Source organism: Lepidochelys olivacea, assembly GCF_965140295.1.
Source record: "Lepidochelys olivacea isolate rLepOli2 genome assembly, chromosome: 1".
Lineage (NCBI taxonomy): Eukaryota > Metazoa > Chordata > Testudines > Cheloniidae > Lepidochelys > Lepidochelys olivacea.
The window spans coordinates 280,895,696-280,908,716 of NC_140411.1; the positions used below are offsets into that span (position 1 = coordinate 280,895,696).

General features: G+C 37.7%; 1 protein-coding gene across 1 annotated transcript in view; it reads right to left on the bottom strand.

The window, feature by feature from the left end:
• Positions 1 to 4,369: 4,369 nt before the first annotated feature.
• The window catches only part of OTOGL (otogelin like), a gene marked incomplete at its 5' end in the record, with an annotated part of 129,145 nt that continues 120,493 nt past the window's right edge, over positions 4,370 to 13,021 (bottom strand). Inside the window, 3 exons of the mRNA XM_084634033.1 lie at positions 4,370 to 4,655; positions 8,357 to 8,432; positions 12,203 to 12,252. Of these exons, the coding sequence (XP_084490159.1) occupies positions 4,455 to 4,655; positions 8,357 to 8,432; positions 12,203 to 12,252 (327 nt within the window). The 3' untranslated portion in view covers positions 4,370 to 4,454. The remainder of the gene's footprint in view (positions 4,656 to 8,356; positions 8,433 to 12,202; positions 12,253 to 13,021) is intronic.

Genomic DNA, 13,021 nt, shown 5'->3' on the forward strand with positions numbered 1-13,021 from the left:
GGGAGGCAACCTAGTGAGAGAGGATGTGGAAAAAGCTAATGTACTCAATGCTTTTTTTGCCTCTGTCTTCACGAACAAGGTCAGCTCTCAGACTACTGCACTGGGCAGCACAGCATGAGGAGGAGGGAACCAGCCCTCTGTGGACAAAGAAGTGGTTCGGGACTATTTAGAAAAGCTGGACGTGCACAAGTCCATGGGGCCGGATGCGTTGCATCAGAGAGTGCTAAAGGAGTTGGCGAATGTGATTGCAGAGCCATTGGCCGTTATCTTTGAAAACTCGTGGCGATCAGGGGAAGTCCCGGACGACTGGAAAAGGCTAATGTAGTGCCCATCTTTAAAAAAGGGAAAAAGGAGAATCCTGGGAACTACAGGCCAGTCAGCCTCACCTCAGTCCCTGGAAAAATCATGGAGCAGGTCCTCAAGGAATCAATTCTGAAGCACTTAGAGGAGAGGAAAGTGATCAGGAACAGTCAGCATGGATTCACCAAGGGCAAGTCATGCCTGACTAATCTAATTGCCTTCTATGACAAGATAACTGGTTCTGTGGATGAAGGGAAAGCAGTGGACGTGTTGTTCCTTGTCTTTAGCAAAGCTTTTGATACTGTCTCCCACAGTATTCTTGCCAGCAAGTTAAAGAAGTATGGGCTGAATGAATGGACGATAAGGTGGATAGAAAGCTGGCTAGATTGTCACGCTCAACAGGTAGTGATCAATGGCTCCATGTCTAGTTGGCAGCCGGTATCAAGTGGAGTGCCCCAAGGGTCGGCCCTCGGGCCGGTTGTGTTCAGTATCTTCATAAATGATCTGGAGGATGGTGTGGACTGCACCCTCAGCAAGTTTGCAGATGACACTCAACTGGGAGGAGGGGTAGGATACAGAGGGACCTAGACAAATTGGAAGATTGGGCCAAAAGAAATCTGATGAAGTTCAACAAGGACAAGTGCAGAGTCCTGCACTTAGGACAGAAGAATCCAATGCACTGCTACAGACTAGGGACCAAATGGCTAGGCAGCAGTTTTGCAGAAAAGGACCTAGGGTTACCGTGGATGAGAAGCTGGATATGAGTTAACAGTGTGCCCTTGTTGCCAAGAAGGCCAATGGCATTTTGGGATGTATAAGTAGGGGAATTGCCAGCAGATCGAGGGACGTGATCATTCCCCTCTATTCGACATTGGTGAGGCCTCATCTGGAGTACTGTGTCCAGTTTTGGGCCCCACACTACAAGAAGGATGTGGAAAAATTGGAAAAAGAGTCCAGCGGAGGGCAACAAAAATGATTAGGGGACTGGAACACATGAGTTATGAGGAGAGGCTGAGGTAACTGGGGATGTTTAGTCTACGGAAGAGAAGAATGAGGGGGGATTTGATAGCTGCTTTCAACTACCTGAAAGGGGGTTCCAAAGAGGATGGATCTAGACTGTTCTCAGTGGTAGCAGATGACAGAACAAGGAGTAATGGTCTCAAGTTGCAGTGGGGGAGATTTAGGTTGGATATTAGGAAAAACTTTTTCACTAGGAGGATGGTGAAACACTGGAATGCGTTACCTAGGGAGGTGGTGGAATCTCCTTCCTTAGAAGTTTTTAAGGTCAGGCTTGACAAAGCCCTGACTGGGATGATTTAATTGGGGATCGGTCCTGCTTTGAGCAGGGGGTTGGACTAGATGACCTCCTGAGGTCCCTTCCAACCCTGATATTTTATTCTGTGATTCTATGCTCAAAGTTTATGGAATGTTTAGCATGGTCTATATACTCATTAAAACTCTAGGTGAAAACCTGGCCCCACTGAAGTCAACATAAATTTTATCACTGAATTCACTGGGATCAGGATTTCACCCATAATATTTTATATGTTGCTGCCACAGTCATTGTCTCAACTGGCTAAAGTGATTGGTTCCTGTTTCTGACTATTTATTGTATCTGCCTTCCCTACACAGAATAAAATAGACAAGCAGTATTCCAAAGATATATCCTTGTTGCTACGGTAGTAACTCTTTTATGACCATTAGATGAATATTATTTCTTTATAATGATTAAATTTTTATAATTAAGTTTGCGTGTCTGTCATGGAAGTCATGGATTCTGTGACTTTCCACGATTTCTGTGACTTCCACAGCTGCAGCGGCCAGTGTGGCTGACCCAAGGCCCATCCAAGCAGCTGATCTCAGGGCCAACCCCTGAGGTGGCCCCAGAAACAGCCGCACTGGCCGCTGCTGGAACGGCCCCACAGCCAGTTGCACCGGCTGTTGCTGGAGCGGCCCCAGGGACAGCCGCATCAGCCGCTGCTTGGACAGCCCCGGGCAGCTGGTCCTGGTGACCACCCAAGCAGCGTCAGGTGCAGCTGGCCTCGGGGACCACCTGAGCAGCAGTCTTGGGGGCAGCTGAAGTAGCGGCCGGTGGGCGGCTCCCCAGAGCTGCAGTGCCCCAGGGCTCCTCCAGAGCTCCTCCAGGGACGCTATGATTTAGTCAGTGGTATTTATAGTAAAGATCATGGACAGGTCATGGGCCCGTGAATTTTTGTTTATTGCCCATGACCTGTCCTTGACTTTTGACTAAAAATGCCAATGACTAAATTGTAGCCTTATTTATGATAAAATATTTTAAAGTATTAACCCAACTCACAATTTTTTATTATACATGGGGAACAAATATTTGATAATGGATTCTTCTATCTAGCATACAAAGGTATAATATGATCCAATAGTTGGAAAGTGAAGCTAAACAAATTGTTTGGAAATACATAGGAACAAGTTACAAAGCATTGTGGTGTATTCTCCATCACCGGCCATTTTAAAATCAAGAACAGATGTTTTTCTAAAAGATAAGATCTAGAAATTATTCTGGAGAAGTTCTATGACCTGTGTTATACAGATGGTCAAACTAGTTGATCACAATCGTCCCTTCTTTGAATCCATAGGAAGGGTGTCATGAATAACTGTGATTGATTTAAATTTATATACTATTTTTCTCCATAATCAGCCAAATTTAGTTCACAGAAGATGTAAAGTTAGGTTTCACATATGAAGTGATGAATGATACAAAACAGCCTTAACTTTTAAATATATTTATTTTGTGTTTTTATATTGACTATTTCTCATTATAAAAACAATATAATAATACAACCTCATTATTATTTTATTAAATTCTGACAGTTTAAATATCTATTGTATGAGAATTGCTTGCCCAAGAAATTTTGAGATTCTTAGCCAAGAATTTTAGTTTCAAAATAATACACAACATGAGTGAACGCCTGGCCTCACTGAAGTCAATGGCTTAACTACCAATGACTTCAACCAGGTTAGGAATTCACCACTGAGTTTCTAGGGTAAGCAATACTTCTGAAAATGGGCATAAAGCTAGATTCTCAATTCGTAAGAATTACAATAAATAGTTGATGGCTAAGAAAATGGAGAGCACTTCTGGCAGCAAATATACAGACCATGTGCATCCACAGACTAATTATATATGAATTTCACTTATCTCCTTACAATCAATGTTATATCCTTTTCAGAGGGAGCATGTTTCTTCTTGACTCCAAATGATTTGAGACTTAGATTCAGCAAGTGTTTCCAATCTTAATATTCCTTTTAAAACAATCTTTAAATTTAGTTAATTTAAATAAAAAGTACTGAACATGAGTATTTAAACCCATGAAACAAAGGGTAAAACCAAAGCAGAAGGTGCACTGGTCCACTTTCAAAACAGAATACATTCACAGAATCTCACTCCAACATCCTCATAAAATAAACAGCAATTTCTCCTCTGATTGGTTTTAAAAAGTTAAACATTGATTTAAAGTATAAGTCTACAGTGAACGGCACAGTTTTTACATATTTTTAACAGAAGTCTGAACCACCCTCCATACTTGGCCCCTTCTATCCAATCACAATATTTAAAATGTATATATGATATTAAAAAAGCAAAATGCCATAGATTTAAGGAATGTAACATTATACTAGGATTTAGACCACAGGTTTTTTAAAAATACAAAATTAAAAAGACTACATTCATCATGTTGCTCAGTGGGTTCAAGTTTAAGCGGATTTCAGTCACTGAGTAATGCCTAATGGAACTGCTAATAAGATAAAAGCAAAAGTTTTCACAAAAATTAACTTTTGGATACAGATGGCCCAATTCAATCAAGTTTAAATTTTAAAAATCAAATTAGTTTTCAGCAGCATATTGGAGAGAAGTAAATAATTGTCAAATTAATAATCTGATATAAAAGAAATTATATATGTATATTTGCCAATGTCTGAAAATGTTTTTGCTGTAATATTTCTATGCAATTTCTACTAAATTTGCTAAGAAACCAAGCTGTCTGAAACATTACGGATAAAATATATTTTTCTATATAGTATTTATTCAGTCTGTCCAATGCCAAAAAAATATAATTCAATGATAGGAAGCCAACTTCAATTCTCACTGTGAAATCAGATACAAGGAATCCATCAGATGTTCAATTCCATTGGCACGAACAGTCTGTAGGCTCTTGGATGATGTACATCACTTCAGTGCCATTTCCTGAGCAGTATAGTGGCACAGTCAGGTTCTGTACTCCATTTTCACGACAACATTTACAGAATCTTAAATGGCTATTGATATTGACATTAAAAATTGTAGCTGAGGGGCATTTCCCTTCACAGGAAGCCACATTTATCTATTAGTGACAGAGAAAGAAAAATGATCAATTTCATTAACAAGATGAAACAAAACATTTTAAAATTAACTGCAATCAGAATCTGTTTTTACACCTAAAAATATCCAGGATTTTGTAAAGGATTCTGATACATAATAATTATTTTCCCTATTAAAAATCATTTGAAAGTTATCACATACAAAACTATGTTAAATGGTTATGTCAATTCTAAGTTGAGGTGAGCCTCTTTGTTCTTGCCTTTTCTTTTTTAAATGAAGTCAGCTTCTAAATGTGGAATTGTTTTGTACTCGTGACCACATATGTTGGCTGAGCCTGAACAAAATGTGGTGCTTTATTGTAAAGCTGTTTACCACTAACTTTTACCTTATACTACCTTCTTCTCCAAGCAATCCACTCCCTGTTCCTGGCCTAGCACTGTTGTGGAAGAGCATCTAGGCTTTTGAAGGTAATGAGACAGATACAGAGATAATATATAAGAGATGACTTAAGTTATATCCAGGTGGATCTACATGGTAATCATCAATCAAGGCCTGATCCAAAGCCCACTGAAGTCAACGGAAAGATTCCATTGGGCTCTGGATAGCAGGCCCTTAAAGAGGGATATTATTCCTGTGAGAGCAAAACCCTACCCTACACAGAGTTTCCTATAACCTAAGAAGAGAATCTTCAGATTTTCTTCTCCCTTCTCTAGTTCTGAGAATTTAAACCTGATTGAGAAACTGTTTAAGCTCAAAAACTTGTACTGCCATCACTAAACTCCTAAAATAGATGGATATATTTATAACTCTTAAACTGTGCAGCTAAAGCTGCGTCCTTTACTGTTGGTGGATTAATCTAAGCAACCTGTGGAAAAGTCAATCTTAAGTATCCCTCTGCGGGATCAAGAGCGGAAGCACACTAGTGTGATAGCTTTCTCCTTCCTCTTTCAATATGGCTGGCAGCTAGAGAACTGTCCTTAGCCACACTATCACTCTGATAGATATATCTGAAAGTATGAGAGCAGAGGTTAGGTCAGCAAGAAACAAGGTGGGTGGGTGGGGTAGTGGAGGTTGCTACTTGTGCCACAGAATCAAATTGCCATTTTTTGTATTATTTGTTTGGGACTTGAACTTTGGCTATGACTACACTTATGGCAGCATACATAGTACATACACTGCACACTCCCCTGGCACAGGTATAAATAGCATTGTAGACCATGAAACACTTCCTAACCGAGTAAAGACACGCTAGAGCCTTAGGGTGTATACCCAACATGGCTCTCTACACACACAAGCAGTGCCTCCCATATGTGTCCCACTGCCTCCCAGCTGCTGGAGACTTTCCCCGCTGTCTTCCCCCGACAGAACCTTTCACTGCCGCACATAACTACACATCACAGTGAGGACACAGCCTACTTTTCACTGCAGCATGTAGCTACACATAACCTATATGCCATTGCAAGTGTAGACAAGGTCTCTATTACCATGAGTGGTATCCTGACCTTACCAACTTCAATGGGACCTGGATTTCATCCAATACTTACAGCATATAAAGAGTTTTCTGATCTGCTATTGTGCTGGGGCAGATTAGAATGCTGATACACAGTTGTAGAATACACAGAATCATGAAATAACATCCATAGATACGTTACATACAAATTGCCATAGTGATTCAGAGTAGTAGTCCATCCAGTCCAGTATCCTGTCTCTGACAGTTGACAGAACCAGATACTTCAGAGGATGGTATTAGAACTTTGCAGTAGGCAATTTGTTCCACAATTGCCCGCACATAGGTTTCATCCCAAGCTTTAATAGTTAGAGATTGGCTTAAGCCCTAAATCATAGAATCACAGGACTGGAAGGAACCTCGAGAGGTCATCTAGTCCAGTCCTCTGCACTCATGGCAGGACTAAGTATTATCTAGACCATTCCTGACAGGTGTTTGCCTAACCTACTCTTAAAAATCTCCAGTGATGGATATTCCACAACCTCCATAGGCAATTTATTCCAGCACAAGCTTTAATATCGCTTCCAAAGATTAGGTTTTGAATGATAACTCTGTATCTTCTTGATATGCATATAAATGTCTAATCCCTTTTTGAATCTTGTTAAGTTCTTGGTCTCAACAACTTCTTGTGGCAATGAGTTCCACAGCTTAATTACACATTGTATGAAAAAGTATTTCTTTTATTGATTGTGAATATCCTACTTTTTCACTTCATTGATAGTCCCCTAGTTCTTGTAATATGAGACAGGGAGAACAGTTGCTCCCAATCCATCATCTCTACGCCATTCATTATTGTATATACGTCTATCATGTCTGTCTTATTTGTCTTCTTCCTAATGTACACAATCCCATTCTTTTCAATCTCTCTTCATCTGCAAGTTTTTCCATGACCTTGAATATTCCCGTCCCTGTTCTCTGAACCACCTCTAGTTTTGCAATACAATTTTTGAGATGGGGTGATCTATACTGTACACAGTATTCCAGGATAGGCCATATCACTGATTTAAAGACATATTTTGGGGGATTATTCTCCCTCCCATTCCTTATGCATCCTAATACCTTGTTAGCTTTTTTTGATTGCAGCTGTGCATTGAGTAAAGGTTTTCAATGAGCTATTTTGGATTGATACAGTTAATTTAGAACCTTATAAGAGTAGCTTAAATTTTTCCTCTCAGTGTGCATTACTTTTATATTTGCCTACATTAAATTTCATTTGCCATCATGTTGTCCATTTACATAATTTGTGTAGATCTCTCTGAAATTCTCAGTCTTCTCTGACCCTGACTAACGAAAATAACTTTGTCAGCTGCAAACTTTGCTACGCCCTTATTCACAGTCCTTTCCAGATCATTAATAAATATATTAAACACCACAGGACCTAGTATGGAAGTGTGGGACACCTGCTGTTAACCTTTTGCAATAATGAAAATGGACCACTTAAACCTACTCTTTGCATTCTACGTACTAGCCAACTTTTGATCCATAACAATACTTTGCTTTTCACCCCACAACTATTTGGTTTTTTTAATAGCCTCTTGTCTAGGACCTTGTTAAAGGCCTTTTGGAAGGCTAAATAAATTATGTCAACTGGTTCTCCTTTTTCCACATTCACACATGCACGTAACAGGTTTTATACCCGAGACCTCACCAAAGCAGAGAGGTATGATGTCTTATTAAATGATCTCCATAAAGGCTATCATCAATGTATGATATAGAGAGACTTGTCACGTGGAAGAGAGAAGAACATTTACGTCAGAGAGCTCTTTAAGGAGGAATATGTTTCCATCATTGAGCAGGGGGTTGGACTAGATGACCTCCTGAGGTCCCTTCCAACCCTGATATTCTATGATCATTTATAAGTGGAAGCATTTATACTCCCTTTTTTGTGTAACTCCTCTTTAGGGATGTTATTTCATGATGGAGAGGTCAGTGACTTTGTCAGTGATACGCAATTATACTGTGTACTTTTCATTTGAAGTCAGCTGTTATTCCAGGTAGAAGGGGTCAGCACTTCTGACCATGTATGGGCAAAAGTAATTAATTTTTACCCACACTTATGAGTAGAATAACATTTCCAGGGTGAGAGGTCTGCTTGATGAGATGATAACAGCATTTTTTTGTTGTATATTGATGTCTGCAATCCTTTTTCATACTTGTTTTATTAGTATGACTCATGCTCATTATGAAACACAAAGGCAGCAGTTTTCTATACTTACAGGCCTCTGACTTATACAGTCACTTTTTCTTATGGTTGTTCTGACCGTCACTTTCTGGCAAATCCTTTCTTCCTTTCTACCTGATAACATATAGAAAATGTTTATTCATTAAATATACATTGTGCTCTGTTTATTCATTCTTTAAAATGAATTGTTACATTTTAAATTAATAAGATGGTAAAATATTATGTCCATATCTAAATCATTAGGCAGTGACAAACCAGGAATATATTAATAAACGTTACCTGGAAAAAAATACCATACTTTCTAATTATCATATATGAAGACATTAATCAGCATAGTCATAGCACATATAAAGAGGCTACAACTGTTGAAATGTTAGAGTGATTTAATAGTTATGTTGTAAAGCTTTTGAAGATTGAACCCACATAGCAAAGACAAACCCAGTGAATAGAAAAGGGCAAAATGCTGTTTTTCAAACCCTATCAATACTAAGGCTGAACTTATGAAAATAACAGACACTAACTTGAAATTAGTGTTAATTATATTTATTTAAAAGACATATTTTAAATAATTATATCCTTGCTCTTGCTCCTTAGAACACTTCTGGAACTGGCCATCATTAGAAGATAAGCCAGCTTTAAATATGCAGCACACAGACTAGGGTCCAGGTTTACTGATTATGGGAGAGATTTGACAGGGCTTTGGGAAATCTTAGTAGGAGATATGCACATCTCCTCTACGTATGGGGGGTATTTTGTACTAAAAACTACTCCCGCAGCTGGAGCTAGTAGTACTCGGGATAGCAAATGCGCAGAGAGGTTTATGAAAATATTACATTTTTTGCGGTTATGTATTTTTGTGGATTTTTCTTCTAGCCTTTGGATAATGAAGCTATCCAAATATTAAGGAGGATACTTGTGACACAAAACAACTAAAACCATGATACTGAAACAAATGCAAAGGTTACACAAAACCCCCATACCACAGGACACAAGACAAGGTGTGCTAGCTGTATCTATTATACAATATACTTCTACTGCACCGATCTCACAACCAAATCAGAAGTCACTGTATAACTGTGTTGCCACATAATCATTTTTCATCTTCAGCATCTAAATTAAGTGGGACTAACCAACAAAGTCCCTCTTCACTTTCAGCACAATCCCATTCCTGCTCCACAGGAAAGGAAGAACATATGTTTTGTAAGATCAGCAAGCTCTGAGCAATCCAGTGACACACGTGGAGTAGCTACCGGACCAGTGGGTATCTTGTATGTATGTCAGGAGTAAAGCACGACTCTTCTGGCTTCAGGGGACAGATGCCATGCTATCCTCTGACAAATACTATGCAGAATCAAGATCATGTTGGTTGGTATACTAAACACTGTACTCTCTTACCAAAATTGCTGTGCAAGGACTTGTCTAAACAGTGATTTAGTGTGCAGCAAGCAAGCGGTGTAAATCTACAGTGCGTCACTCATTGTGCACTAAGTAGCCATGTGAACTGTGCTACTGCACACTAAAAGTTACATAGTGCATTTTGATCTACTACTGACAGCACATTCCAGCCGTTAATAGGCTTAATCCTGAGCACTGAGCAATAGGATCCTACAGAGGATCTCTGCTCTATGGAAGATTCCAGGGGATCAGTACCTCTCAGGATCAGGCCTAATACCAGTATGGTATTGGTTATATTACATTGATAGTAATGTATAAATATATCCCTACAAACAATTATGTTACGTAAAAAAGATTATGTTATATAAAAAAGAAAATACATTATTAAAAATAATAATACCTGGTTCACAATTTATACTATCAGTAGAGACTACAGGGCTAATGGCAAAGGGTAATACACCCATTCCAGAACCTGGCAGAATTATTAGGAATATAAGTTTCTTGTAAAATAAAAACATTTTTACACAAATGACATTTCATTAATTCTTACACTGCCAATTACCATTTTTCTTTTGGTAAAAAAGTAATGAACTTCTCTGTTTGCCTTCCAAATTTAGAAATTCTGCAGTTGCTGAAAATCTCATGGATAACACCCTACACATAGTACTTTCCTGGTTAAGAGAAAACTTCAACAGTGTTTCCAGGCATACCACATTTTTGCAATGGGTATTTCATGACTATGGCAAGGTAAGAATTAAGTATATGAACTCACTTTGCATGCACTTAATCAAGCTCTTTTCAAAAGGATTACTTGTTCCCATTACAACCCCCAGGTGTTGCAAGCTCTATTTTTAATTTGTCTTTTTAATGGCTTTACCCCAGGGCACATGCTTTTAGTTTGAAAACACAAAAACAAATAAAAAATAAAATAGCATGTAATTGTATGTATTGTATTTTTGTTCTTAGCAGCCACCTCAGCAAATATTTCTGAAGTATAACAATGCCTTTCCTGAGGCCACAGAATATTGTGAAAGCTAAATCTTTCCTGATTACTGCAAAAGGCAGAAAATATTTGTAGCCATTAATACTTTAGTCTCATTCTCTAAATGAAACCCACCCAACTTGTATGGCTTCAGTGAAATATTTTGCAACTTTACTCCAACCAGTAAAGGAATAATCCCTTTGAAAGACGCTAGCATAATCCTTGTGCAGGTTTTTTTTTATTAATATTATTATTGGTTTTCAGTCTGAAAAAAGTACTAGATTAAGCTACAATCATTTCTGGCTTCTTTGCTGTGTATATGAAGGAACAACATTCCATCCACATTCCTAAAAATTGATTTTCAGGGCCTTGTATGCCATGGATGCTAAATATAATTTTATTTGATAACTATGAATAAATATATGCCTTTATGCAGCCGCTCTTTTAAGAGAGATACAGGTATACATATGCAGCTACATATTGTACTTTTGACTGTCACAAATATGACACAGTGCAATATGAAACTATACTTGTGTGTTCTTATGCGATATTATTGATTACAGCTCATTTTAAAAAATGAAATTCAGGATTTCAAAGGCATTTTATGCCCCAAAATTTTAATTCTGAAGAAAAAAAATGGTGTTTTCCAAGCAGTTCTATTTTTTACTTTTATTCTCTATTTATACAGAATCAAGGGTTTTATTTTATGTAGTTTAGAAATCACAGCCTAAATAACAAAGCTTTTTGTTCTTCAGAACTACACAGGACCAGATTCTGTTCTCAGTCTGTTTTTACACTGGAGTAAAAAGAAATCAGAATCTGTCACATAACTACACCATAATTAAGAACCTGTATGTTTTAAACATGCACATTCATAGAATGTGAATATATAGCTACATAGCACAAGTGTTCATTTGGTTTAGATTTGTGCCTTTTATCACCATCAATAATAATTTGCTCTACACCCTACAATTTTTTCATATTTTGGATTTAAATGCATTTCCCAAGATGGAAAGAGTTAACTTTTCAATTTAAAAAATATTGTATTCCAGCACTCTGACCCTAGAAAACATAAAAGAACAAAACAGAATAAACCCATAATTATACAATTTGTTTCAATATGATCAAAATAGGTATCAATTTTAGAAAATTTGTTCTGAGCTTTTATAGAGAACACTATAAATATGTATATGTATAGTTTTGGAGTAATCTTAACAACAAACCAATCTTTTCATTATTTAAATTGGGATCACTTTTCATCTTCCTCAGGCTGTCTTTGGAGAGATTTGGTTATACTCCAGAAGGATAAGGTTAAATATCACCATATCAGCAGCCATATGAAGCAAGGCTTTTCAATAAACAGTTGTTAAAGAACTATAACAATTTTGTTTGATTTGGGGACTGCATGCTTTTTCCTTCCTTATGTCCCAGCAACTGAGTTAAAAAAACACTGCTCTCCAAAACCAAAGCCAAACTAGCATGTATTGCAGTAGCTTTCTTCACTTACACGTCTTGCAGCAGCCATCATTATAAGTCTGCACAGTGCCTCCATTCTAGGAAAAGAAAGGGGAAATATATCAAAAAAGACTGTGCCCAATGCAATGCCCTGCTGTATCCAATTACATTTAGAACATAATGGGCCAAATCTTCAGTTGGTGTAAATTGGTGCACTATCACCGATGTCAATGAAGTTACAAAAATTCACATCAGCAAAGGCTCTGGGTCAAAATCTCCAAGCTGTTTTGAAATATAATATTTGAAAATGAACTTGCCATTATGATTGAGCATATCTGAGCTGGTCTCTTTTAACTCAAGAGAGCAGTCATCTTCAGACATTACCATCCATTCTCCCACTGATGGCTCAATTAACATTGGGAGTCACTTGGATAGTTAAAAAATTCCATATATGAGTAAAATGTAATTTTGTTCAAGATTCAAAAGAATTTACATTGCTCATGTACCACAGAAATGAGCACAGTGAAGATTCCAATTAGATAGCTATTTACTACTGAATACCTATAATTTTGCCTCATGTAATATATTTTCAGAGCTCTAATTCATCCCTTCATTCTAGTTTTTTGGTTTTCCTTTCACATTTTATAATTAACTTTTCTTATGGTTTTCTTCTCAAATGTATTGTAGGTAGGACTGAAGCGGAAATGCAGAAAACATATCAAAAAGAGGAGATATTCCTCTTTAAATTAAAAAAAGAAAGGATCTCTCTCATGTGGAACTGGCATAAATAAGAGCTAAACTGTCCACTTTTAATACATTTACAAAAATTGCAGATAAAGCAGGAGAGTGGATGGGATAGCAGTCTTG